This window comes from Rhodnius prolixus, unplaced genomic scaffold (assembly GCF_049639745.1).
Source record: "Rhodnius prolixus isolate KJV_2025 unplaced genomic scaffold, Rpr scaffold_15, whole genome shotgun sequence".
In the NCBI taxonomy this organism is placed as follows: Eukaryota; Metazoa; Arthropoda; class Insecta; order Hemiptera; family Reduviidae; genus Rhodnius; species Rhodnius prolixus.
This window is the reverse complement of record NW_027411605.1, coordinates 5,010,693-5,035,217: the sequence shown is the minus strand read 5'-3', so window position 1 is coordinate 5,035,217 and position 24,525 is coordinate 5,010,693. Positions and strand designations below refer to the sequence as shown.

The following is a 24,525-nucleotide window of genomic DNA, read 5'->3' as shown; positions in this document are numbered from 1 at the left end:
TTAGCCTGGAGCAGATGGAGCAGCTTTTGCCCCCCTTGAACAACCGTCTGGCTTTAATGGCTCTAGCTCTTTACCCAGGATATTAACTGATGGTAATTGTTTTTCTTGTTGCTGTGTTTGTAAATCTGGTTTGCTGGGAGTGTAGATCTCTAGAGGATGATATTATTCATCTGGGTAAACCGTTTTGACATGTCTCGGAGATGTTGGCTATATAAACCATGCTGTAATGGCGGCGATTGCACCAGTCTTCTTGTTTGAGTTCTGATTATGGAGTTATGTACGAGGCGTCACTATCTCTCTCGACAATCCTCTCCCACAGAGAAGAGTTGATTAAGCTAGAAGTTCCAAGAAGAGAAGGTCTGGGGCTCCCTGTTTGGCGACGTAGCAATCAAGTCGTCACTATCTCTCTCGACAATCATCTCTCTCAGAGAAGAGTTGATTAAGCTGGAATACCCAAGAAGAGAAGTTCTAGGGCTCCCTATTTGGCGACGTAGCAATCAAGTCGTCACTATCTCTCTCGACAATCGTCTCCCTCAGAGAAGAGTTGATTAAGCTGGAAACCCCAAGAAGAGAAGGTCTGGGGCTCCCTGTTTGGCGACGTAGCAATCAAGTCGTCACTATCTCTCTCGACAATCATCTCTCTCAGAGAAGAGTTGATTAAGCTGGAATACCCAAGAAGAGAAGTTCTAGGGCTCCCTATTTGGCGACGTAGCAATCAAGTCGTCACTATCTCTCTCGACAATCGTCTCCCTCAGAGAAGAGTAGATTAAGCTGGAAACCCCAAGAAGAGAAGGTCTGGGGCTCCCTGTTTGGCGACGTAGCAATCAATTCTTGGGCACGCTGATACCAGAGAAGATCATATCGCCAAGAACAAAGAGTACGAAAAAACCCTGGACCTCATTAAATTTGGGAGGCTTCTTTCTACCTTACACACCCTCAGGGGGGGTGGCAAAATTAGCTTTTTTGGGGGGGCGCATAGTCTTCGAAACTACTTTGTGATGACATATTTTCTTTTTTTTTTTTAAAAAAAAAAGTAATACCACTGTTAGAGAAATTTTCTTCAAAAACTCTTTAACTCACAGACACAAACATAACATTTCCTGCAAACCATGTCTTGTATTTCCGGCCAGAAAATAATCTAGTAAATTTGACGCGCGATGAATAAATGAACAAAGAGGAAAAATTCTTAAAAAAAACTGTGAAATTGGGTGTTCAGTGTGTGTAACTACGAGCAGAATACTAAAACACCTTGCAACAACATGAAGAGGGATTGCTTATTTACTACAAAAGGGGGAACAAGGTCTGGACTTAGCGTCCTGGGATGCTGGCTAGTGAGAAGGATTATCACATCTCACGCCACATTCACATGCGCACGCGCGCACCCAAAGATAAAAATGAGCTCTTTACTTTTCATTACACTAACTTCAACCTGTGCAAACATGTTCATCTCTATAACTCCCTTAGCCGGGTCTTAAGGGTGTGTGTGACCCTTTAACCTTCTACCATCGCCCCCACCGCCCCCCTAGGTGGACAAAAAAGAGACAATATTATCGCTAATGTTGTGAGTGTAGCTGTGTAAGTACTGTGCACAGACGGACAAACTAATGCAAGTGTAATCAGCAAAAGTGTGTCTCCCCCTCCAGTTACCCCTCTAGTCTTTATAAGAACATCAACTCTGCTTCCACTTCCGCCAGCTCCAGTCCAGACTAACAAACTGACATTACTTCTTACACTCATACAATCGCACACGAATAAAGATCTAAACTTGAAAGTATACTCCAAAGAATCTCCAGGATCAAGTTAACGTTTAGGACTCAGTAATTCCAGGACCTGTAAAGACATCAACTAGGGTTTCAAGTTTTTTTTTAAATGGGTGCTACAAGGTATTGAGTCCCTCTTAAGGCAGTCTCGAAAATCTGCAGCTTCTTATACAATACTTAATGAAGCCCATTTAACTGAATCAGGTGGGTGTTTTTAAGGAATATAAACAACAACAATCTGAGAAAGCTCGTCAAGGAAATTGAACACTTCCGTTTAGCCTATTTCCTTTATTACTAAGTATTTTAACATGCCCATCTGATTCTCGTAAATCTTAAGTGGAATGATACGACTTAAGAAGTGGCATTATGGATAAACATTGATTCTCCTAACTTCAGCGGTGCCTTAAACGTTTTTAGCTCAACATTTTACAGGAAACCATCAACCAACTCTCAACAACCCAAAACGGGAACATAACATACAGCACAATCACGAGAACGTGTACTGTTTGACTTGGAAATTGGAAGTAAAATCTCTACTGAGTGCATCAATTCGGATTTGATACTTCTGTCTTCATTTAGTCAATAACTAAGCTACTCTGACTACATCCTGTGGACACGCTGATATCTCAATAGATTCGCTCTTCCTCCGGCGTTCCGGAAGCGCTTTCTCCACCATCTCGTGAAAATCTCGTAAAAACTGTAATTTACCTCAAATATTGTGTATGTTTAAAAAAAATAAAATAGAAAATTCTCCTCTTTGCTTACATTGTCAATATGTCCACCGTTATGTATAGTAGAAAGGAAACGAATATTTGACGACATATACAGGTATTTAGATGCGCCAATTCGCTACGAAGACATAATATTCTCCACCAACATCTATGTGCTTAAATCTATAGCACAGCTAGCTAAGAAATATGAGTGTATTTAAAAGTTATAGCCGATTAGAATGAATGGAAGAAAATGATTAGAGAAGGATTACAGTGATTTTAATTTCGGTTAAGCTGAAAGGATGGCAGGAATATAGAGTACTGATCCATCCATTAGTTGTAAGTTTGTATGTAAATAGTTGTATTTAGTAGAGGGATGAATGAGTGAAGCGAATGTATTTGTAAGTAAGAATGGAGAGTGAGTGATATTCTAGTGATAAGCACCTAGACGATGCTGGCTGTATGGCGGAAGACAATGCCAAAAAAAAGGCAAGAAATTAATTAAATCAAATATAGGAACTCACCTGATGTCGCCTTTTTGGAGGACGATCTCCTCGAATACGATACGAATTCGCTCCCTCGGCCTGCAAGAATCAAAAATGGGTTTTAAAAAAAATCCACATCATTACTAAATCTAGTTGCTGGGGGGTGGCACCTCTTAACCGCTTCGAAGCTGCTTTTCTCCTTTATCAAAGCGGAAATTCAGATTTCAGAACTCGCTAATAATTTTTTTTCAAGAGTAGTAAGTAAGTAAGTAATGAAATCGCCTATTTTTTCAGGCGGGCTTTACGTCCAACTACCAATTAGGTGTCGTGGACGGAGGCGACCAGCAAACATACTTTACTGTAAATTTCTTTTATTAACCATTAAATAAAATCCAAGGCCTAAGACCGGAAATTGAACCCAATACCACAATGCATATTAGCTTTGCAGGTCTCGCCTCTAACCGCTCGGCTACCGTGGCGCCTGATTGGTATTAATGTCTCTGCGGATGCCGAGCAGTAAATGGTTCCGAAGTTCTTTGCTTTAAAGCAAAGTTTCGAAAAATGTCTTCAAGACATCCAATTTCTAGGGGCCACGGTATTATAACTGAAAGGGATTTTAAGGAAAACTGGTTTCCCCAGGCTTCATTAGAGGAACATGTAGCCTGAAAAGGTAGTCAAATATGCTGGAGAATGTCCGGATAGCGAGCTGTAAGAAGCTTCCTTGGAAAAGCTGGATTCGAAACCCAGGATTTTCGCATTGGAATCCAATTTACGCTCAACATTTAGCTAATCTCATTCCCTAGAAATGTTGAATATTGTAGAGCGAGCCGCACCAAAAAACTGTGGCTGTGTCATGGACACGGCCGTGTGTTGTTCGTGAATACGTTTACGTAACGGGTTATATTTTTTATATAAAATATTTTTACTTATGTATTTAGAATGAAATCAAATTTGTCATTATTTATCGACGTTGATGAAATTAAACTCATTAAGCCGCGATTTAGAACCCAACAGTGGTGCGATACAATCCGCTGTCGATGTAGAAGCGATTTCATCATCCACTTGCATAATTTCAACCGCCCCAGCTGCAGATGTACTGACACCGTCGTTGATCCGCTCGGCCGCATTCATTGTTTTACGTTCCTAGGCGCAACTTGATTCGGTTTTATTATTACCATTCGATTGTTCTTGAGAAGCCCTTTCTAACCGTATACGATCTCTGTATTTGGTTTTGGCTTTTCGACGCGTATAGGCCGACATTATATATTTTTGATAATATTTTTTATTCTAACACCTTATTATATTCACTGTCACTATTTTACACTAATGTTTTATATACAATCGATAGATTGTGACGACATCTGACGATTAAAACTTAAACGAACATCGTAGCTTCTCCGAGTCAAAAGTTATACTAATTGCAAATCTCGATACGCAGCAAAATGATCTCAAAATGGCGGCGCTTCCCCCTCCACCGCGCGCGATGCGTCACAGTGCTCGCTTATCGTAATGAATTCTTTGATCCTTTAGCTATCCAGTGGTCTAATTTAATTTTGGATGTAGACGATAGATTCGAAACTATAATGCCAAACTGTATCCCCAGATTTTGTTATCATTAGGTTTTTTGGATTGCCTCCACATGATAGCAAATTTAAAGACGTATTCACGTCAAAATGGTTACAGTGCCCTTGGTTTTCTACCTTTTTTGTAGGATAGTGTTTTTTTTCACCAGATTTTTTGTGATATTACATCCAGGACTTTGATGTCAAAACAGTGAAGAAGTGTGAATCCTCCAGTAGTATTATAAAGGGTCTTACCATAAAACTGAATTAACCCATTTTAAAATTTATTACATAGTAGTAGTAATAACTGTAACAGATGCAACAATAAACATACCCATTATTTGTAATGAAGATAAACGATTATACCTCCTATATGGCAGAACTAGATTTCCACCATTATGATGTCACTAGATGAGCTTTACTTTCTACCCTAACATGTGACGTCGCATATACAAGATAATTACACACAGATAATTATAAAGGAAGATCAGTTTACTGGCCTATCTCTTAAAAGTGATAAAACCCCATACAGTAGTATAATTATCATTATCATGATATCCTGGTGCAGCATGTGTGAGTGTGAGTGTGCGTGTATGGTTACCGGATGTGCACGTATAATAATAAAAAGCTTAATATTTTGCTTCAAGGAAGTACAAAGTTTGGCTTGCTGCTGCTCATCCGGCTCCAGTTTTACGCTGATCACAGCGTGCTTACTACAGCAATTCCCCCTTCCCCCCTTTTAAAGTAGGAAGCAGAACTTTAGTATTAAATTGAAATACACCATCTCTCTTCCCAAAATAAGTATAAGGAATAAGTTTTCTCTTTACTTAGTTTCAAATTTTAGATAAAGATCCCATATTTTTTTTTTTTTTTTTTTAATATTAAGCATACAAGATTAAGTTTTATAATTGATATCGTTTTTAATAGAATAATATTATTAGATAAGTTCGCTAAAGTTCTGCGACAATTTTGTAAGAATTTAAAACAAACTGTTGCGTAAATCAATAACACGACTATTTCGTATTACAATTTTCTCGAGTTTTTCACTTAGCAACAATTTCCACGAATCCCAAAACGCTCAAAAGGAATTAAAATTAAAATAACAAAATTTTTAATCTAAACAGGAAGTGACAAAATTTAAAAGAATGTTTTATTGAAAGATATCTTAGAAAAATTGAAAAATTCATTGAATAATTTAATATTTCCGGTAGTTTTTTTGGGAAACTACGACTTTAGGGATTAACCATTCTTTATAATATCTAACATATAAACACGATAAGACGGACATCGACTGAAATGATGCTTCCGAAGGAAGAATAGCCTCCCTCCTCTTTCTATGACCTCCGTCTTCAATCAATTTGCCCTGGAAAAAAACTCTACCTAAGTACTAGCAAAGTGATTTTGGATTTTTTCATAAAACTCGAATTTTGGCAACACGCAACCTCAAAAGAACCATTTTTTTGTTAACCATTAAAATAAAAAAAATTGTATTTCTGGTGAAAACTGTTAACCAGAAAATCTGCAAAAACTCAACACTTCCGCTCTTAATTATAGGCGAAAGAAAGTAGTAAAACTCACCCTTCAGGGACCTATGTGTTATTTCCGTTTACAAGCAAGGTAAAGCAATAACAAGTGCAACAACTAGAGAAACCATCTTATTGGAAACGAATCAAGCCGGAAACACAAGCGTAAATTATTGGGCAAACAGGTGTTGGTGAGCCCACAGAACGCGGTTCTCACAGACAAACAGCACATAGCTATCACTTCCTGTTTGCACAAATAGCAATAGATTACAAAATAAAGTGTATATCTTTTGTTTGTTTGTTTTTTTCTACATTTGGAAGCTCCTAACTTGTAATTTATTTTCATGAACTCCTAAGAGATCCTCTAGTCGAAAGTGGAAAAGGAGTTCGCGCTTTCATTTTCTTGACAGTGAAAAAAATGGGAAAAGCTGAAAAAAAAGGAGGGGGAAGTTCTTTCCCCAAGGATTAAGGATTAAAACTGTGCCCCACAGCACCGCAGCCAAAAGTGGCTTATAGTGCCAGCCCCCTTTGGATCTAGGAGACGAAACCTCCTCTACTAAGGAGGTTACGGAGTTCCCCTACTAGTTCTTTTTGCGCAGCAATCTCCTTTGGTCTCGAAACAACGCAACCGAACCACAAGAAAGAGGCCGTTTCGCTCCTTTTCCTGACACAACCTGCTATCCGAGCTAGTACTTTCCCTCTAAGTTCTGACTAGTAGGCTACCTATCACCTTAAATAAGTCTCCTTAACAAAAACTTAGCGGCTTAAAAAGTTAAAAACGACAAGAGGTACACAAATCAGCAAGTACCCCATACTTCAGCTCGTAATTTGAGACATTCAAATTTTATAGCAATAATATCATTACAGAGGGAAGGGATTAGCTATGTGGGTAGCACACTGGACTCCCACGCGGAGGACCCGGGTTTGAAGTCAGCTGCTGACCCTTAGATTTTCTCTTTCTAGGTGCTTCTTACAGCTCACTGTTGTCTGTAACGAGAGAGTACACTGTCCGGAGGCCGGCAGTGCACCGGAAAAAGTTCCGGGCGCCAACAACCTTAGATGTTGACGCGCCTTAGCCTTAAATCATTTTTAAAAAAAATGGATATCACCCTTATTCTGTACAATCTTTGTTCAGTAAAGTGTAGCACCGATTTAACTTTTAAATTGATTTTATAAGAAAATATATTTGAATAGAAAATCTATTTGAACTTCGTAGTTGCAAAAAAAATTACAGTCATAAGGAGGATTTGTCCTATATTTTAAAGGAAATTTGGGAATTTTATCTTTTATAGAAAAAGAGAAAAAAATTGTCAAAGTTGGGTGTTTTTCAACGTTACGCTTTTTCGTGCAGTTTTTGACGATCAACCCTTACACATCTGTCCTAATCAGTTTTAATAATTTTATTAGAGTTATCACGTTAATTATTGAAATCAATTTAGAGTTATCACGTTAATTATTGAAATCAATTTAGTTATCACGTTAATTATTGAAATCAATTTAGAGTTATCACGTTAATTATTGAAATCAATTTAGAGTTATCACGTTAATTATTGAAATCAATTTAGAGTTATCAAGTTAATTATTGAAATCAATTTCCTTTTCAGTATAAATTCCATGTATAAAAAAAAACTATGGTTAAAATAAATTACTGCAAGAGAAAGTTGTGTGTGTATATGTATATGTGTATATATACATAAAGCAGTATGATACGTCGCCTAGTATGTTAAACAGGGCGTGTAGCATTCAAGATCAGCTGGTAAAGTCGATTTCACATTACGCATGATGTATGAGTTAAGACATTTATCAAACTAAAGACCCTGCCGTTCTGATTTGTACCACCTCTCGAGCGCTAGTGGTTCCTTCTGCCACTTGCACGAGGATGTTTTTAAAGGCAAAACTACAGCCGATGTTTTTTGAATACATGCAGGCTGCATTTTATGATTTATATAATACATTATTTTGGTGTATTTAATCTATGGATTCCTGGGTGGAAGTTCCTGAGGGATTGATTTATAAAGGAAACTACTTCCGTTAGCAATTTCACTTTTTCTTCTGACAAAATTTATACAACTTCCGCGTATTGAAATGAGAAATTCTTTAATCTTAACCAATTTTCCAATTCAGGGGGAAATTTTCGCCCGATTTACGATCTTCTCTCTCTCTGAAGGAAAATCACAAACAGGAAGAGAAAAATATGAGAAGGATTGGGAAAAAACCTCACGAGGATTGTGATGAAGAGAGAAAAAAGACTGAGGGAATTGGGTAATTGAAAATCTCTCAGATTCGCAGGAGTTCATGAAGAAATTTTGGGTAAAAACGTGTAGCAAAATAAGGAAGGTTCTAAAATTGTGGAGGCTTCTTCCCCAGGAAGGTAAATTATAAGGAGCAGTACCTCTGAACTTGATCCAGGAGTACACCGCGTTGCCACTAAGTTAATATCCCCTCTTCCTTCATATCCTAAAACTAAAACCACAAGGAATTTGAATAGTAGAGAGGAAGTACTACGGAAGTAAGAAGAAAAGGCGGATGTTGGACGCCATGATTGGAGAGAGGAAATACTACGGAAGTAAGAAGAAAAGGCGGATGTTGAACGCCATGATTGGAGGGAGGAAGTACTACGGAATTAAGAATAAAAAGCGGATGTTGGTCGCCATGATTGGAGGGAGGAAGTACTACGGAAGTAAGAAGAAAAGGCGGATGCCCAACCTTATTGAGGCTATTTGAAGACAACTATAAAACAGAAAATCTCTATCCCCAATCTACCAGCCAAACTTTTCACGGGAATCTTAAATGGTTTTCTTGGTTGCCGTACTGATGATTTACTGGAAGATACCAGCTGCGACAAGAATTGCTAAGTTCCAGCTGCAAAATGAATATTGACCGGCGAGTGAGGAGATGATTGGTGGACATTTTCAATGCATTTTTTCTAGCTACTAGTTCCACTACTTCCGGCCGAAAGATTAGCCGTCTTGGAGAGGTTGTGATTACTGCTGTGGTCTGTTTGGGAGAGACCACAAGCCGCCCTGCAGCGGAAGCCCCCACCAGCTGTACCAAGAAAAACAACAACAAGAACCAATCGGACAATAACCTCAAGGCTGGCTCAATATTAAGCTTTCCCTTGTTGTCGACCAAAGGTCGCCCCAAACTTTAATCTTCCCAATATCCTAAACCTAAGATGGTTGTCTTAAACGAAGGGAAAGTGACGCTTTATTAATCTTTAGCTAAAGTAAAACCATGTAATCCCCATTACTGGAGCAACAAGAAGGAATCAAAGGAATTAACATAGGAAATCTCATCCGGTATTACGAGCCAGTAGGAAATAAGTAAAATCCACTAGACTAGTAGATAGAACCAGCGGTAGATCTGCATATTAGGGTAAGCACGCGGCCTAGGATGAAATTACCATGGTTGGAACTAAGACACCGGCTGGTACTGTGAACTGTGAGAGCGTATGGCGATGGATCGGGTGCCGAGCATCTACCCACTAGTAGAAAGGTCTTAACTGACCGCAAACCAACTGGTGTCAGGCATAGGATAGCACGCAATGGTTCTCTTTCTTCGTCTAACGTTTTCTTCTTCTTCTTCTTCTTCTTCTGCTGCTGGAGCCAACTGGATGGTTTATTTTCAATTTGCACACAAGTCACGTAATCCAGGATAACTGAGGATTAGCATAAGAGCCGTTTATTCCGCGTAGAAACATACACACAGACACACACACACACAAAGGACTAATGTGAGTTTGAAAATACCCCACGTCTTTCAGCTCTCATAATTCTCGGATCTTTTACAAACCTAGTACTTTTACTAAATGCACAACTGTACCATTTTTCACACAAATATTGGTGCTGGAGATTATAGCCGCTGGTTTACGGCATAAAAGATCTTCCTACCTGATCATTGAACGGCAGTACTACCTCTCTCCAATCATGGCGACCAACATCCGCTTTTTCTTCTTACTTCTGTAGTACTTCCTCTCTCCAATCATGGTGACCAACATCCCCTTTTTCTTCTTACTTCCGTAATATTTCCTCTCTCCCATCATGGCGACCAATCAAAGATACAAGTTCTGCAGCGGCTCCCTGAGGATCAGATTTTGAGTATAAATGTAGGAGCCTTTTCTTCTTACTTCCGTAGTACTTCCTCTCTCTAATCATGGCGACGAACATCCGGCGTTTCTTCTTATTTCCGTATTACTTCCTTTCTCCAATCATGGCGACCAACATCCCCTTTTTCTTCTTACTTCCGTAATTTTTCCTCTCTCCCATCATGGCGACCAACATCCGCCTTTTCTTCTTACTTCCGTAGTACTTCCTCTCTCCAATCATGGCGACCAACATCTGCCTTTTCTTCTTACTTACGTAGTACTTATTCTCTCCAATAAATATCTCTGCAGCTCGGAAGATTGTGTATTTGATTTCACTAAATATCTGTTCTGAAGTACACCGAGCTTGAAAAAGTGTCTTTTTACAAACTGGCCTACTGATATGGTGTAGGAAGCGGAACTTAGAAACAATAAATTTACAGAAAGTTCAAAATTCCACCGGAAGTACAATGTTGCGTTCGAAGTAGTTTCATTTCAAAAAAAGCCAAAGGCTTTCATTTGAACTTTAACCTGACTTAAGTTAGACTTCAAACCTTAATTATATTTCTAGGAAAGCTTTGACATACAAAAACTTAAGCGAAATTACAGTCGGGCGTAATGCATGTGAAGGTTCTGATTACGTTTTTCATGAAAAGCGAATTAAACTAGAAAATACATGGAGATTTAATTAAGCAAAAAAAAAAAAAAAGCACGTTTTTCCTTTATAATTTAATTCATATTTCTGCATATATAATACAGGAATAAATTATACGCATGTAAAATATATACTCTGATAATACATCAGGAATTTTACGGCTCATATTTAAAAAGAATAAAGCTTGTTTTTTTAGGGATGATTCTGTCAATTATTGATGTGAATATTAAAAGGACCACCCCCAATTGGTATGAAAATTAAAAACGTAGCGGAAAATAATGGAAAAATTTGATCAAGAAAAGTCCCTATATTGACTCAATACATATTAAAATATGTAAAAATGTGGAGTTATTACTTTCCCTCCGCCCCGCCAATGTATGTGAGTTACCCCACTTGATTGATTCTATCGGGTAAACATGTGGAATAGAATTACAGGGTGAGTAGCGGTGGCTGCACCAACCGCTGCGTCTCAAAAATAATCTCCCAACTCGGAAAGCTCGAGGCTTAAAAAGCTGTCCTCAAAATCACCTGGACACTGTAAAGCTCTCAGCTGGGCTTCCTTTTAGGCAAGCACGGGAAGTGGTAGAAGATGTTTCTTCCTTGGTCAAGTGTTCTAGGAATACAAGAGGTTGTAGAAGATATCAGGACTAAATATAATCTTTGTTTATTGTATGGCTGACGGGTGAGGTAGATTATCAGTTTGGTGTAGAGACTTCGCATCCCTTGTTTCCAATCTTGCATTAGAAAACTTGCTAAACCAATCATTGATTAATCACTACCTCTGATGATGGGTGAAGGGCCGATAGTGGTCCAGAATACAATCAAAGATACAAGTTCTGCGGCGGCTTCCTGAGGCTCAGATTTTGTGTATAAATGTAGGAGATTTAAACTGTTGAATGTGTAAAGTAAAGTAATCGCCTATTTTTTCAGGCGGGGCTTAACGTCCAAACTACCAATTAGGTGTCGTGGACGGAGGCGACTAGCAAACGTACTTTACTGTAAATTTCTCATATTAACAATTGAGAATGTAGACTAGTACCGCAATACATCTTAGCTTTGCGGGTCTAGCCTATAACCGCCTAATATACTTTACTATAAATTTCTCATATTAACCATTGGGAATATAGACTAGTACCACAACACATCTTAGCTTTGCGGGTCTAGTCTATAATCACCTAACATACTTTACTATAAATTTCTCATATTAACCATTGGGAATATAGACCAGTACCGCAATACATCTTAGCTTTGCGGGTCTAGCCTATAACCGCCTAACATACTTTCACTATAAATTTTTCATATTAATGGGAATATAGACTAGTACCACAACACATCTTAGCTTTGCGGGTCTAGTCTATAATCACCTAACATACTTTACTGTAGATTGCTCATATAAACCATTGGGAATATAGACTAGTACCGCAATACATCTTAGCTTTGCGGGTCTAGCCTATAACTGCCTAACATACTTTCACTATAAATTTCTCATATTAACCATTGGGAATATAGACCTATATTAAACCATTGAGATTTCCAAAACGCTGTTGTTTCACATTGTCCAGTTCCACAAGTTCTAAATTTTTTTGAGGCTGTCTTCAAATTTCTGTAGTCCTAATAAATAAATAGAGGAGTGAAAGCATCTCCCCAGTACTGCTGAGGGTATACCAGTAAACACCTAATCTCTGGACAGAGAATCCACTCCTACTCCGTCTGTCCCTCGAAAGCCCCGCCGTGGACAAAGCGAAGAGCAGAAGACTAATGATCTGACCACTTCCTATTTCCATATTTCTTAAATCCTCCACCTCCTCCCCCAAAAATAAGATATCCCCATCTTCCTCCAGTTAATCCATCTTCGTAGCCTGTAATTTATCAGCGAGTTCATACTTACCATGACCTTAAAATTAAATCAGTGTTAGTAAGACTAATCCATTTAACTTCATCCTGATAATGTTTTCATTACAGTGGTGGGGGGGAATAATACCCTCATCCTGCAAATGCACACGAGTATGTGACAGGATCCTATACATTTTGTCATGAATGCATTCTGGGAACAAAAAGGAATTAGCTATTGTGGTAACCAATTAATTAATCTTCTTGGAATATATAGAGACAATAACGATTCTTAGACGAGATGATTTGGAACAAAGTATACTATTATAGGGGAAACCAAACTAACTACTTCCGTTGGAACGGAACACTCAGAGGAACAGGAAATAGATTTGCCATTTATAAATTGAAACAGGTGTCAAAAAGAAAAAGAAATTGCTTGGAGGGAGGTGACAAACTAGATTTTTCCGTTCCTTATTGTTCAATTAATTTTAATGAAGGATTCATTATAAAGGTTGTTGCGCAAGATTTTAGTACAGCAAGTTGATGCAAAATTAATGTAATTTGAGAGCGCTGTCTTTGAATAAAGCGCTGGAAATTTCACAGTCTTTGGACTCTCTCTCAGAACAGTTCAGGTCAACCTGAACTCATTCAATTTGCACCGTTTAATTTTCTGTGTGAATCAAGTTCGACAAGTACTTGCCGTTTACTGTCACAGTGTGAGTGGGTCCCATGTCTACGGGGTCCAAACTCTCCAGCCAGGCTTTGCCAGGGAAGTTGGATGAACTTTTGGACAAACTAAAGGTCAGGTCCTTCCTTCCTTCTCCCCTCCACACACACACACAGAGCCATAACTTTAGGTAACAAGACTTGTACTTTGGGTAACCCTAACCCAAAGAGGAATTTGACGTTCTTGAAGTCTCTCGAGTGAGAGGTGACTTAAACCCGGGCGCTATTCATTGGGCAAACAGTCCTCGGCTCTCTTAGTAACTCTTCCCCTACCGCCCCAACCTCCAAGCCCATGAGAACAACTAGGGGTTTCACTCATTCCCTAAAAACCTTTCCAAGGCACCCAACAAAACTTACGCAACCAAACCCTCACTTCTCCTATGGACTTCCCCCCAGTCTCGTAGAGCATACCAAATTTCCAAAACTTAGCCTCCACTCTAATCAACAAACCCACTAATCAAGCAGCCGCCGCCTCCGAGCAAAAGCGTTTACTTCTCTAGTTTCCCAAACGTTACTAGGCTTTGCCGGGTTAGTGAAGAGCAATACACAACTGCTTGTTGTCATCATGACATCATGTCATGGCAGCATTGAGGCACAATTTAATATTAAACTGGCAATGAGTTCAATAGTTCAATTGTAACTGGATTAGCAGTCCCAAGTTTCCTGGAGCCATTAATGGACGCCATTTTCTCCATAGACTTCTAAGAACTGAAGTTAGTTAATTGATTTGACTTTCATTACACCAATTGAGGACTAGCATTGTATTAAAATTCAAGCTGAGGAGCTTCGAAATGATCCAGTAAAATAATATTTCCAGCTGCCCTTGCAGCGTCTCCTAAGCAAATTTGAACTCAGGAGGCACCTAAACAGATCTTTTCGGCGATAACTAAAGATCGCAAAAATTTTCACGATTCCAATAACTTTTTTAAGAAGGTAGAGGAACATGATTTGATTTGCTAGACATAAAATTATGACCATATTTCTTGCTCGAATAGGGCTCCACCAATAGGTAGAGAAAAAAAGGGGGGAAGAATGGCGCCTTCTCAGCCAGCCTACCTTCACACATTTCCTGAAATACCCACATGCTACTACCAACCATTCCAGCAGCATTCCTGACTTCTGCCACATTCCAAATTAATTCCAACTGGAGATACAAATTTCTTGACTTTTCCGCACAAATAGTATTCCGGTTTTAAAGTTGAGTTCCCATTTCTGATGACTCATCAGAAGTGCCAAAAATTCAGACCGGAAGAGAGTTGTCCATTCACCAAATGACGTCTTCCGAAGGTCTTCTCCGGCCTCAAAATGGACCATTCTCCGCCCAAATTACTTCTGCAGACTTTCTTATTTTTGAGATATTTTTTTTTTCCATTCACACCAATTTCCGGTTTAAACAGAAAATCTGTTCGCGAGAATTTTTGTTGTTTTCTCAAATTGCAGAGAAAATGGATGCAACTCTCCAGAAAACTACATCTATGTAGTTCTTAATCATTATTAAGTAGATGACTAGATCGCCTTTGAGTAGAACTATTTTGTTACACACAGAAGTGAGATAGACAATGTTTTGGGTAAGGACGGCGGGATATATAACTAGTTGGTTGTTTTCTCTTAAGAGAGCGTCGCGGACTCTAAACAGGTCTTGACTTGTCTAGTGGTGGAGCAGTAGTCTCTTGTTACATCACTGCAGTGTGAGAGAGCCCGGGTGTGCTCCGAGAGTAAGGAGCAAAACTTGGTGTAGGGTGAGTTGCAGTCTATAGGGGGTGGGCGGCGACTACGTGGACATGAGATATTCCAGACTTACATCCCCCACTCCACTTGCTAGAATATCCCATCTCATCCCATCCAAAAGGTGGTGGGGATACGCTGGGGGGCGAGTAGAAATCATCCACCCGCTCCATAGTTATACAACACGAACATAACCATGACATTGCTCGCTCCCTCCAACCCTAAATGGGTGTATATATATATATATATATATATACACACTAACCCAGAGCCCATATTAGAAACCCAGTATTATAAGCACAAAACCACTAAAAGCTAACTGATACAACTGTAGCTCTGTATTTGTATTACACATAGCCAGGGTTAACTGATGCTGCTGCGTTCTTGTATTAAATCTTATCTTGTTAATCTAACACAGCTAAACTATAAATTTAACTGTAAAACGCGACCTCAAACTCTCCACCACCAACACATGGACCTTCTGCAATCGCTTTCAAACCAACTATAGTCTTTATTAACTTATATTACGATTTAATTTATATTAGTTTCCAACGCGACGTGACACGAGGTGAGGCCATTAAATAACGAGACTGATGCTGCTACAGAAGAACTATGCATGCGCCAAATCTTAACGACCGACAGTTGTACAGCGTAAAGCCTTCTCTTTCGATTGCTGCGTGTTTGTAGAGAAATCTCGTCTGACCGGAACCGTCGTTTGTGTAAGAGATGTTAGTTTCGTTTTGCCGAAAACATGATACTACCCATGTGTAGTAGAGCAACGAATTGTCGTGAAATTACACATCAAAACTTGGTAAAACCGCTACTGAAACTTATCTTTTATTAAAAGAAGTTTATGGCGATGAATGTTGTATCACGTGCGCTAGTTTTTGAGTGGTTTAAGCGTTTCTAAGATGGCCGAGAAGACGTCGGAGATGATGACCGCCCAGGTCGCCCTCCCACGTAAAAAACGGATGAAAATATCGATTATAATTAATCAACATTACTACCGTGAGGTACTTGCTTAACCGATTTGTGACAGAACAAGTCATAGGTTCTCCATCAAGAAAACGCGCCGGCTCACACTGTAGTGAACCTGAGGAAAGGCCTTTGTCAGGACAAGAAGATAACCGCTACTCATTTGCTGTTTGTATACGATGACATCATGAGGATATGAGATATCTGGGATGTTTAGATCATATTACGACCAAGACTAGTGGGAAAGATTCTGGAACTAGTAAGTAGGAAGGATTCACCGACTACACTCCCTGGAGAAGTCAATGAATAAGCCTTTCAGGCACCAGCCTAGAAGAAACAGGAACCATCCTTGATCTAAAGTTCCTTAATTTATAACACAACCTTAATAACTCAAAAGTGATTTTCCAAATTATTTCAGGCGTGGCTTTACGTCCAACTACCAATTAGGTGTCGTAGACGGAGGCGACTAACAAACATACTTTACTATAAATTTCTCATATTAACCATTGGGAATATAGACTAGTACCGCAATACATCTAAGCTTTGCGGGTCTAGCCTATAACCGCCTAACATACTTTACTATAAATTTCTCATATTAACCATTGGGAATATAGACTAGTACCGCAATACATCTTAGCTTTGCGGGTCTAGCCTCTGCTCGGCTACCGTGGCGTCCGATTTCCCAAATTAAGAAAGAGAGCTCAAATCGATTTTTGGCTTTAACGGTTGATTAATAATAATAAAAAAAAGAAAAATAGGAACGCAGATGTATCTCGTAAAATACATTATATTTGCCTTAGAGCTATAGTTAGCGGGACCGTCACTAGAGTGTGTGGGTGTCATTCAAGCGTCCCGAACAGCTGTTACAATATAATTTTCACTTTCCAGCACAAGGCACGAATTAAATATCAATATTTTAATATTTCTCTCTTCCAATATCGGGAATTCATTTATGATTAGATTTTAATTTCTGTTATTTTCAGTTGATTTACCATTGAAAGTGTAAATAAATTGAAGCGCTAATTGATGTATGATGATAATCTTTGTTCCTCTTCTGAGGCGGAAATGATTCGCGTCTAAAATTTGTAACAAACAAAACTTGCGCTATCAAACTTCAATTAGAAGTTTTTTAAAAAAAAAAAATTAAAAAAAAAAATCAGGCTCATTACTTAATTTTCAGACCTAGTATATCAAAAGTTATTATTTGATCAAATTTTTCTGGGATATACGTTTTTGGGCATTGTTGGGATATGTTGTAAATATTTCTGTAATTCAACAACTTGAGATTTTGATGTAAGAGATAGACGTACTGAGCGTACGTTTTACGTACTTCCGGGGGACTTCTTCAGATATATTTGCAGGAAAAAACGGTATGTCCGGAAAATGAGGAATTGTTCATCATGAAAACTAAATTACTAAATATTGGCTAATTTAATTGGAAGACCCCCTCCATTTGGTATCAAAATGTAAATTCAATTTTAGAGTCAGATAATTTCATTGAATAATTACAGAATTGATTAGTAATTAGCTTAAAGCTATTAAGCTGTAATTAAATAGTTGGTCAGCTATTTTACAACTACTAAACAGTTGCTTAGATGAAGGGAAAGGGTATGGTGGTGGTATTGTGGTTAGGGCTGTTTGAGGAGAACTACAGCTCCCATATTGGAGTGGACAACCCCTGGCAACCAACCATCTACTAAACACTTTGGTCAGTCTGGAGCTTCCAGAGCAGAACCATAACTAGGAGGAGAAATAGTTCTTTCTACGGTTTCACCGGTGGTTTTGTAAGGGTGTAAATTGTGGTTAGGGCTGGGGGCCCAATAAAAGGGGTAAAACTAGCCCTTTTGCTAATGTTTTAAGGGTCATTGCCCAATTTGGTAGTCATTACTAATGGGGGGCGAGCTTCAAGTCCGTTCCCATCTTCTCTTTGTCTTCTTGAAGAACATTAAGGGTCTGTCGGAGTCGTTAGCGGCACCTTCATCCCTTACTTTTAATGGGCCACCCCATTGTCTGCAATTTAAACACTATTTACTTTGGTCCTTTTCTTAGATTTCCAGCCTTCTTCAAGAACTTCTCCAGCATTTTACTTTTACTACAGATTCTCCAGCTTTTCTTTTGGTACTTCTTCTTCAAACATTGAATGTTTACTTCATACGAACATTATACTGTGTGCAAAACCTCCAAAAAGTCCCATCCTTTAGGCAGTTTTTCTTCCTGCAGTAAATTTGGCCACCTGTAATCGTGGCAATTCCCTCCTTACGTTCCAACACCTGGACGTTGCTTTTTCCCGGCTGGTTTTCCTCAAACTACTTAACTAGAGAAATAGTTTCAAGTTGTGGACATCACAGATACCACAATGGATAGCAAATATAATTCAAATTGTACTTTTACCACTTTCCATGGGTCCCGGAGATACCGGAAGAGAAATGTGCGAACCTTGCCTGTAAAACTGTTGGAATTATTATGGTGCCTCTAAGTGGTCTCCAAGACATCCATCCATCTCTCCAGGTATCCTGGCAATTCCAAGCTAACTTCCTAGGACAGAAGTCGCCAAAATGGTCTATATAGACCCCCAGGGGTCTATTTAACAAAAGTAGGGGGTCGATCTGAGCCAGGGGGGTCGAAGGAAAAACAATTTCGAACCCAATATAGCGGAACCTTACAAAGAAACACCAGGCACACCCATCTCATATAATTAAGAAGCAATACTGTGGTTACTTTACTTATTATTTAATAAATATTAAGGTATTTAAATTTCAACATTAAGATATTTTTCTTAAAACTATTGGTTACACAATGTAAAATTACTTTAACAAAATGTTTAAAATCATAAAAATAAATGTACAAACACAGTACCCTGGTAGATAGTTTTATTTTTAATTAACTGAAAATTACTTTTATGAGGGTCGATGGAGATTTCGAAAAATTATAGAGGGGGGGGGGGGTCCATGATCGAAACAGTTTGGCGACCCCTGCTCTAGGATTTGACGAAATCTTAATTCAGAGCGCTCTTGTCACATAGATCTTATTTTTAAAATAACGCAATCTATTTTTCTTAATCTTCATCCTTTTTTAAATAAAATTAGGAGTCATTAGGGGCCATCAGATGCAAGCAGCAATCACTGACTTCCGATGCTTGAAGGTTGTAATTTCCATCCGGCGAATCATTCATAGCGAATCCAAATCTGGAACCAAGTTAAAAAGGAGACTAGGTTACGACATCAACAAGTCTAAGACACGCATAGATGGGCCGAAATCTTGCGATAAACATCTAACTATTATGGCTCTTCCGGGTTACAATTTTAATATATGATTTTCCGGAAGTACATTGTTGAGGATGTTAACTTTTATTTGCTTGGAAAAACTGTGGGGGGGGGATACAGATAATTCATGCACATTGAAAGATCATTATTATTTTTTTTTAGCGGAAGTAAATTGTTTCCAATTTTCCGGTGCAAACAAATAATGTGAAGAGAAGAAAATGGAGCTTAGAAGAGAGGGAAAACTGGTCGGGAAATTCAGCTCGTGAAGGCTTCTAGCTGGCGCAATAAATAATGGAAACTTCTTAAGGTGTAATGATCCATTTACAACGACCATTTTCTCTCGTAGTTTTTTTCCTTGCTTTTCCTCCTCTCGCCCCTCCTTCCTTGATGTACACTACCTTCTAACCACTCTTGCCTAACTCATGAGAAAGAACACCCTTCTTTAAATCCACTTGTAATAAATTTTAGATTTTCCCTTTATGACAGTTTTTCCGTCTCAACAAGAGTAAACGCCATCCACTTCCTCTAAACAACCCGCTCTAATTTCTTCTTGTTAATAGTAACAACAATTTTATTGGGTGGAGGGAGGAATTTTCCTTCCATTATGGTGAACACGTGTTAAGTAGGTACTTTAAAAAAGAAAAACCTAAGGAAAAATAAGATCTAATTAAATCTTTCGAGCCACAGCATTCTTTGCTCATATATATCCATTACTATACGAGTTATGTACACAAATAATTTTCCATTTTCATTGAATTGTTCGAGAGCGGGGCTTAAAAAGTGTACAAGTGAAAACTAGCAACATAAAACATTTTACAACAGCGTTTTCCAACCTTTTTTTTGGCTCACGTACCAATTGGTAGTGCTAAATTGTACCACTTCGTAAAGATGATTGTATTTCGTGCAAATTAGTTATTCCGAGTGTGTTATTTTATTATCTTTATTTGTAAAGAGATACCAATGTATCTATTACAAAGGAGTCCCAAGTTCATTTTCACTTTATAAACTTTGTAACGTGTAAGATCTTAGTTTACAAACTATTTTTAAACAATTAAAAATTGCGTACATATTTTTCTCTTCAAAATTATTAATTAATTTACAAAGTTCTTCTTTAGGATTATTATATTTGTATACAGGGTGAACCAGTAAGTATTGTCCATAGGCCTGCTGTATGTAGTACATTTAATGTGGAGTTCAATGACGTATTGGCCAACTTCATATTTTCCTCTGTTCTTGAGTGATGTCACTTTAAAGTTTTTTTCTCAAATCATTACTTTTTTGCAATAAAAATGTTATTACTCAAAAAGTTTTAGTCCGAATTCGATTCCGATGACACGGTTAGAAAGGCAGATAAATTTTCTAAAAATTGATACCATTTTGAAGCATAAGTTATTCTCTAATCAGCCTTAATCTCCCTGTTGAAAAAGAAAAAAACGTGAATAAGTCTTAACAACCCTTTGAACCCACTAACAGATAATCCTTATATCTGAATTAGATATTAACTAATTCAACAAGGTGTCTTACAAATAAACTTCCTTATCTGTTAGACTTGGTTTCAAATTTTTTTGCAATTGCACCATAACACTGTTGAGTACTCGTGAACACGTTTTCTGGTAAAACAAACGTAATTTCTCATACGAAGATAAAAGGAATCCTGGAAAATGATATACCGTTTGAAAGCCCAGTAAACAAGGAAACTTTTATAGAAAAGTGGCCAGCACCTAGGTCTGATAATGATCACGTAAGGGCCTAATGAGTTTTCTTAAAAATTGCGATAACTTTTATTTTTCCAGCATCCGGAGGGAGATTAAGGCTAATTAGAGAATAACTTTTGCTTCAAAATGTTATCAATTTTTAGAAAATTTATCTGTCTTTCTAACCGTGTCATCAGAATCGAATTCGGACTAAAACTTTTTGAGTAATAACATTTTTATTGGAAAAAAGTAATGATTTGAGAAAAAAACTTTAAAGTGACATCACTCAAGAACAGAGGAAAATATGAAGTTGGCCAATACGTCATTGAACTCCACTTTAGATGTACTATACACAGTAGGCCTATGGACAATACTTACTGGTTCACCCTGTATATTGGAGTGGGATTCTAAAACTTTCATAGACTGGCCAGCTGATAAACAATTAATGTTTCCAGCTCGTTCTTATTGCACATTAAACAATGGGATCTTTGGGGTTTGGTTGTACAAAATTATATTATTGATTTTAAATTTAATAACGTAAGGGGCCACCCAATCAGAAATAATCCTATAAATTGAAAAGAAAATTAATTTATCTAAATATTGTTGACCAACATTTTTGTTATAAATTTTGTGAATTCCTAAATATATTAAACGTAATGTTATTTACTATTATTTAAATCATTTAAGTGCAAATGTTCCCTGCTTTTATTTTAGAAATATTAGGTTTGTGATATAAGCATTCTAATAAGCAATTCTAATTCTAGAAGGGGTCGAAATACACAATTATCTTTTGTGTTTTCGAGTTTTGGGAAAATACTCCATGAAAGACAATTTTAATCCTGTTAAATGTGCTATCCTTATTTTCTCGTATATCTTGAGACAGACTAACCTTATTACTTGTTCATATTAACAACTTTACTGTATAATATTATTAATTAAAATAATTTTTATGAATTATAGGGAAAAAACGTTTCTATGATATTTTTATGATTTAATTTTTTGTTGTAAAGATCTTGGCTAACACTCGTTTTCTCAAATTTCATTCCACTCTACAGCAGCTCATCCTAACCCTCTCATAGAACACCTATCTTCCTCCACATTACCAGGTAATCTCCTCTAAAGAGATTGAAGAGAAGATTGCCTCGTGATCTTGAGAGCAGTATAGCATGAGCACGTTACTGGAGTGACACCACTGGGTGCCTTCTCCACTCGTGATTTTTACGTATTATTTTATCAGTTACCATATTTGCTTGTTGCAGCAATCGTTGCAGTTGTAAATTCCCCCAAAAAAATGTTTTTTGTTTATTTTATATGTCCGCCATTATTGATTATTTTTCGTGTACCACCAACCAGCAACTCGCGTGGTGGGAAACGCTGTTTTACACGATCGTAGCACTTACGTTTGCAAGGCGTGAAAGAAGGAACTAAACAGCTATCTATTTATCTAAAAAGTAGAAAGACGGAAGGAAAACAGCACGGAACAGGAAGTATATTGCAAGTTAGTTACAGGCTCCTACTGATCTCCAGCCAATTAGTTGATAAATAGACTGTATTAAATTCTAACTGGTGGAAATTGAAGTATGGATAACACCCCGCTAGCTCTCATTGGCTGATTCCTTAGGGGGAATCCATCCCTGGACGCACGTCTACAATTTACAACAGCCAACACGTGTTCGAACTCTGCCTCCTGTCTCTATCTCTATCACCAGCATAAATTTACATAAATGGTAAAACCATGAATTCATGCACACCATTCGCGGCGCAATGATACAGCTTACTAAAAAATCTGCTACGTATATCCATCCGGCTAGTAACACTTTCCCACGATGAAAATTTGACCTTACTCCAGGATTCGCCAGTCTGCTGCACGATTTTCTTATAAGCCAATTTTCCGATCTTAAAAGGAAAATTTAGTCGCTACAGTAATAAGTTTAATCTAACTGATTACAGTAATTAAGTTAAATCACTTTAAGTTAGTTTAAGTTAATTTAAGTTCAACAGTTTATAAGCCTCTCAGATGTGCGGTTCCAATACAGTATTACCAACATGGTTTAATGGCTAATATATAATTAAGGTTTAATTATGTTTGATTAAGATATTTAAAATTTAGTTTACCCCGGTCAAACGAAAATGATGAAAGGTTAACAGAATGCTGAACGTTTTTCTTTGTAAGTAATTCTCAGCATGAATTCTCTGTACAGTCTTTTTCTCAGTATGAATCCATGTTATTAGTGAAGAAAAGTGATTCCAACGAGTCCATTTTCCGAATTGTATACACGGTTTTCTGTAGGCCGAGAGAGAGCACCGAAGATGACCAGGTCGACCTGTCTCTCAACTGTTTCAACCCCCGCAAACAGTGACCACAAATCAATGAAATTGTGCGCGGAGATCGTCGTATGAGCGTTCGGATGATTGTTGAGACTGTTGCGAAAGCGAGTTCGTAAGAAACGGCCGGAGTAGTGGAAAAAAAACAAGTCTTGGATCTTGCACCAGGACCAACGCACCTCTGCCCAATAACGCGTTGTCTGTGAAAAGTTATTTAGCCGCTAGAGGCGGCACTCCAGTGTTCAAAACAAGCGCCGTACTCGCCTCGATTCAGCACCCTGTGACTTTTCCCTGTTTCCGAAGATCAAGTCTGTCCTTAAAAGGAACCCTGTTCATGTCGATGGAAGAGGGGAAGCGCCGAAATCGGCGGAGCTCCTAAATGCTCTTACAAAAGAAGAAAGACTTCCAGCATTGCTTTGACCAATGGGAAAAACTCATGGAACGGTGTGTGGCGAGGGGTGGGGAAGCACATTGAAGGGGAGCATTCGATTGGAGAATAAAACTCTTTTTCATAAGCAGTCTCCTTATTTAATAGCCAGTGAACGAAGCCCAAGATCTACGATCAATAAGAGAGAAAGAAAATCTTTACAGCTTCCAAAAAAAAAAGATTTGGTAGCAAAAATAATTGTTCTATGGTAAATTATACCCCAACTATCTGACAGTATTCGAATTTTCCTCCATCATGAGTTCCTAATACCCAGCGCCTAGGCGCTGTATGGAAGACACATTGTCTTCACTTTCCGGAGAACAGCAAGCAACAGGAGCCATTTTTTCTGTTTAAATGTGTTTCTTGCGTGGCTCCAGTCGAGAGAGAAGAAGCGACATTTTGAGCGCAAAATGGGGGCCTCTTTTTTTTGGTGCCCCATATTACCCACTTCTCCTCCTGGCCGGCATTGCTCCCACTGTCATTACTGTTGCGTGCTAAAAGTAAATCAACTGCAGTCTGACTGATTGCCGCTCAATCTAGCCCAGTTCTCATGTCCGCACGGAATCCGCTCTAATATTGAGTGCTAACTGTCTCCAACTTTCTCCAGACGGTAAGTATTACAATTAGGACCCATTTCAGTACAATTTTTTTTTTCTAGGCACCCCCGCCCAGTACGAAAAAATAAAATAATATATCGCACAAACTCAAATGATTCTTTACTTCCTCAGATTAGGTAAGGAAAGTTCTGTGTGTTACTTCCTTTGAGTCCGAAAAAGAGGGTCTT

General features: G+C 38.2%; 1 protein-coding gene across 3 annotated transcripts in view; it reads right to left on the bottom strand.

Moving 5' to 3' along the window:
• The window catches only part of LOC141454897 (suppressor of lurcher protein 1-like), a 434,339-nt gene that overhangs the window by 61,665 nt on the left and 348,149 nt on the right, over nt 1-24,525 (bottom strand). For all 3 annotated transcript variants that reach the window (XM_074129590.1, XM_074129592.1, XM_074129591.1), the window contains exon 6: nt 2,995-3,054. In XM_074129590.1, the coding sequence (XP_073985691.1) occupies nt 2,995-3,054 (60 nt within the window). The remainder of the gene's footprint in view (nt 1-2,994; nt 3,055-24,525) is intronic.